The 4,162-nt window shown below is 40.7% G+C and overlaps 1 protein-coding gene across 1 annotated transcript; it reads right to left on the reverse strand.

The window, feature by feature from the left end:
* Window positions 1-3,231: 3,231 nt before the first annotated feature.
* K441DRAFT_599112 (uncharacterized protein) lies at window positions 3,232-3,435 on the reverse strand (the record flags this gene model as incomplete). Its single annotated transcript, XM_067645139.1, has 1 exon — window positions 3,232-3,435. A coding segment is annotated over one exon (204 nt), but the record flags the coding sequence as incomplete, so codon positions are not given.
* Window positions 3,436-4,162: the final 727 nt, after the last annotated feature.

Raw genomic sequence — 4,162 nt, forward strand, 5'->3', positions numbered from 1 at the left:
CAGCCTTTAAATAATGGATATTCGGATTTATCTCCTAGCGCATCAACGCTCCCTAAATCGGCATTGTGTGCCCGCCCGCGGTTAATATAGTCTAGCATCTTCTGTACTTGGGCTTTAGAAGCTCTAGAAGGTCGTATTATTTAATTTTAGCGTGTTTATTATGCCGAAATCGGACTAAAGCTCTAAAAGGTGGTGTTATTTGATTTCGGCGTGTTTAGCATGCCGAAATCAGACTAAAGCTCTGGAAGGTCGTGTTATTTGATTTCAGCGTGTTTGTCATGCCGAAATCAGATTAAAGCTCTAAAAGGTCGTGTTATTTGATTTCGGCGTGTTTAGCATGCTGAAATCAGATTAAAGTTTTGAAAGGTCGTGTTATTTGATTTCGGCGTGTTTGTTATGCCGAAATCAAACTAAAGCCCTTATAGTGTGACGGCTTACACAAATGCCTCTAAACTGAAGCTTGTGGATTGCTATCTAATAAATATACTAAGCTGAGGAGAGGGAAGGGGGTTCGCTAGGGCTGGTGTAAACAAATAAGTAGCGCAAGCCGTCAAGGCGCTAGTAGTAGGCGAGCTAATAGTAGAAAACAGTACTAGACAGTATTAATACGATAGGTAGCAGAATATGGCAGAACTTGGGCAGAATTTGGCAGGTGACGCGCTCTAGCACCGTCATATATAGGCTACTTTTAGTTTATCGTATCTCGTCCAACTTATGTCCGTAATTTGTTATATATTAAGATTAGCGGCTAAGATATCCCTAATCTATACTTAATATAGGAAAGCTAAATCGATATAGATAGTCACGATCGTTTAACAGTAATATCTATAGCAGTAAAAATACTACTCTTTACTATATTAGGTTAAGTAGTAATAGGCCACTTGTAATCAATACCCTAAGTCTTTTTAAAGGACACCCTGTTCCTTAAATATTTCACGAAGCCTTCGCTTATAAGCGTTGTTAATGGGCCTGTTTGCGCTAACGGTCTATACTGGCGTAAGAGAATCGATTGGGAACTTTGCTGTTACTAGCCGATATGGCCTAGCCTAGTTATGTATTAAATCCACCTCCTTTAGGTAGGAAGCTTTCGACCTAGGCCCTAAAGCCGCTGCTTCTTATCTGTTATATTAGGGGTAGGTAGGTTTCGGCGCTTTATATTAGTAATATCTGGCTTTAGGAATTGTAGATAAGTTGGCTGCAAAGTGGAAAAGTAAAGGGTTCTATTTATTAAATAAGAGGTATGGTAGGGAGGTTGCTTATTAAGCTGCAAAACGGTTGCCCCCGGGGGCAGTTATCTTGCAGCTTTTGTAACTGTTTTATAGCTCTTGCACCTGGGGGCAACTCTCTTACAGCTTTTACACCTGGGGGCAACCGTCTTGCAGCTCTTGCACCTAAGGGTAGCTGCCTCGCAGCCCTTATACTTGGGGGTAACTTTTACACCTAAGGGCAGTCGTCTTGCAGCTCTTATATCTAGGTGTAAGAGTTATAAGTTAGTTGCCCCGGGTGTAAGGGCTATAAGGTAGTACAAGAGCTGCAAGACGGCTGTAAGTCTTTGTTTATAGTAACTAAAATATATTTTTTGCCCCTAGGGCCAACGTAACCCTACCTTAGTTATACTATTTAGACCTAAGTATTCTATTTCGTTGACGACTCGCGACTTGGTTTCGGCATGTTGACATGCTAAACCCTTTTTATTTTTTTACTAATACCACCTTAATTCCCTATAGGGAGCAATTGATGTAAGGTTTATAGCCTAATAGTAACTGCAGTGCTCTTACCAATATTTAATATTAGTTGGCGCTGTCGCACACCTATAAGATAGGTATGTTGGTACTAATAAATAAGGCGGGAAATAAGCGTAGAAGGAAGGTTCGCGTCTCTTAAGGCGTCACACCCAAGGCTAGAATTGATGCAACTATGGCAGCAAGGTAGTCGAAGCTGGTGTTAATGTGGAGATATAAAATCGCGTAGTAGAATCTAAACTGTCGACTTAAGCTTTGGCTGCGCGCTTATTGGAACACCATAAATAGCAACGTATACTTTGTAAGTATTTTCGAAAGGCTTTCTAAAAGCTTAAGTTATAATCTATATTAAGTACACTAAATAGGTATATAGGAAATAAGATTTAATTAATAAATACAGTAATGTGTATGACCTGCTTCCTTTTCCCAGGCAACTAAAATGGCCCTTATATATAGCTAGAGGCATTTGCTATAATTAATTAGTAGCAATTAAGCGAGATTAGATACGCGTACTAAATTAAAAATTTTACAGCGCTTGCTAAAGGGGGGGTAGAAGTTGTACACCGTAAATAATGCCTAATTACGCGCTACCGCGCAGAGCATCCTCGCCCTTAGGCATGCCGAGAGGCCTAAATACGTCTTTAGCATATAAGCTGAAGTAGAAAAAGTTTAAGGAGTAGTATATTTATAGCTAACGCGCGCCTCTACTAGGGCCTGTAAGCAGAAGCAGTATTGTAACGGCGACACTATTACAGAGGGGAGGCTACTCCTTTTTCTCGTTAACGTTACAGGTCGGACGCGCCGCGCAGCAAGGAGTAGTTCGCGGACAGTTTGAGAGCCCTCCTACAAGGTTACATTACCAGTTTATATAACCTCTTCTTCTCTAGCTACTTCCTTGGTACGCCTATCTTTTATATCTAGTAAAGTCTAAAGCTCGACTAGGTGCTTCCCGTTGCTAACTAGTAAGGCCACTATAAGTTTATCCTATCCGCTTATAAGCTGCCAGACTATATCTACCTAATCCCTTAGCTTAAAGAGCGCCTGGTCGTTTGTATAATCCTAAACTTATAGTCTACTATCTATTCCTCCCAATATAAGGTAGTCTTTAGCCTAAACCAGCCCCCGTATAGCCCGATCGTGAGCCTCTAGAGTATGAATAAGTTTTCCGTTTTGCTAGTCCCAGGTTTAAATAGTCTTATCCGCTCTGGAAGAAACTAAGTTTCCGTAGAAATTTGTAAGTTGCGTAGCAACTTTTATATAACCTTTGCAGGTTGTAATATATGTCCTTTATTAGTTTCCTAGTTAGCAGTATACTATTAAATTAGAGCTAGTAGCTGGGGCCTACTAACCTATTACCAATCCTCCAGATTTTTATAACCCCTCCACCGCTACCTATCGCCAGTAGGGTGTAGTCTTTATTAAACCTAAGCACGGTTATATAGCTAGGGTGGTTTTATAAAACGTGTAAACATTGGCCGGAGGGAAGATCCTATATCCTTATGGTGGTATTATTGGAACCGCTTATAAGTAAGTTGTCGCGTAGAGCAAGGCATAAGATAGTGTCAGCATGCCCGTTAAGCGTACACACATACGCGCCGGAGCCGGTATCCCAAACCCGTAATGCTGTGTCCTTGGAGCCAGACACTACGGTTAAATCACTGGTAAATAGTATATACTGTATAGCTTCGGTGTGTCTAGTAAAACTATATACCTATAAACTAGCCCACTCTTTAGTACGTATAACCATCCGCAGGGAAGGAAGGGTTAAGGAGTTACCTAGATTTAAGACTCCAAAGCCGTATAATGCCATTATTATTAGCCGTAGCCATAACTTTATTATAACACGCAATGTCCTACAGCCTTTTAGCCTATATAACCTGCTTATGCGGACATTCTCCTTCGGACAGTATAAGCGCAGCATGTTGACACTTAGTATTAAGAATTACAACAAGACCACCTGACGTAGAAGCGACGAGAAATTCATCCGTAATACGCAGCTAATTGATATAGGTAGGGCTATTAAGTTGAAACCTGGACTGTAAACTTATTTTTACTTTTAATAATGACAATGAATTAGAACGGGGTTTGTATATTTCTAAAGTGGTTACATTTAAGTAACAATGCCATTGGAACCCGTGCCGCAATAACATACCGCACTACTACGTTACCCTTTCGCTAAGCCCCCCTAATCAAGCCACTCCACTCCCGTAGGATATTCCTCTTATCTTATACACGGCATATATACGCCATCATATCGTATGGCCCACATCCTATAGGTTCACATGCTGAATTAGTACTATTAGGCCGGTTATCTTGAATATCGCACTGGATATTTTCGCAATCGTGATAATTAACCAGCCCGTAATTTTAATGGTAGTTAAATATCTAAGTCGACTCGCTTAGCGTTACACCATTTCCAG

This window comes from Cenococcum geophilum (genome assembly GCF_001692895.1).
Source record: "Cenococcum geophilum 1.58 unplaced genomic scaffold K441scaffold_136, whole genome shotgun sequence".
In the NCBI taxonomy this organism is placed as follows: domain Eukaryota; kingdom Fungi; phylum Ascomycota; class Dothideomycetes; order Gloniales; family Gloniaceae; genus Cenococcum; species Cenococcum geophilum.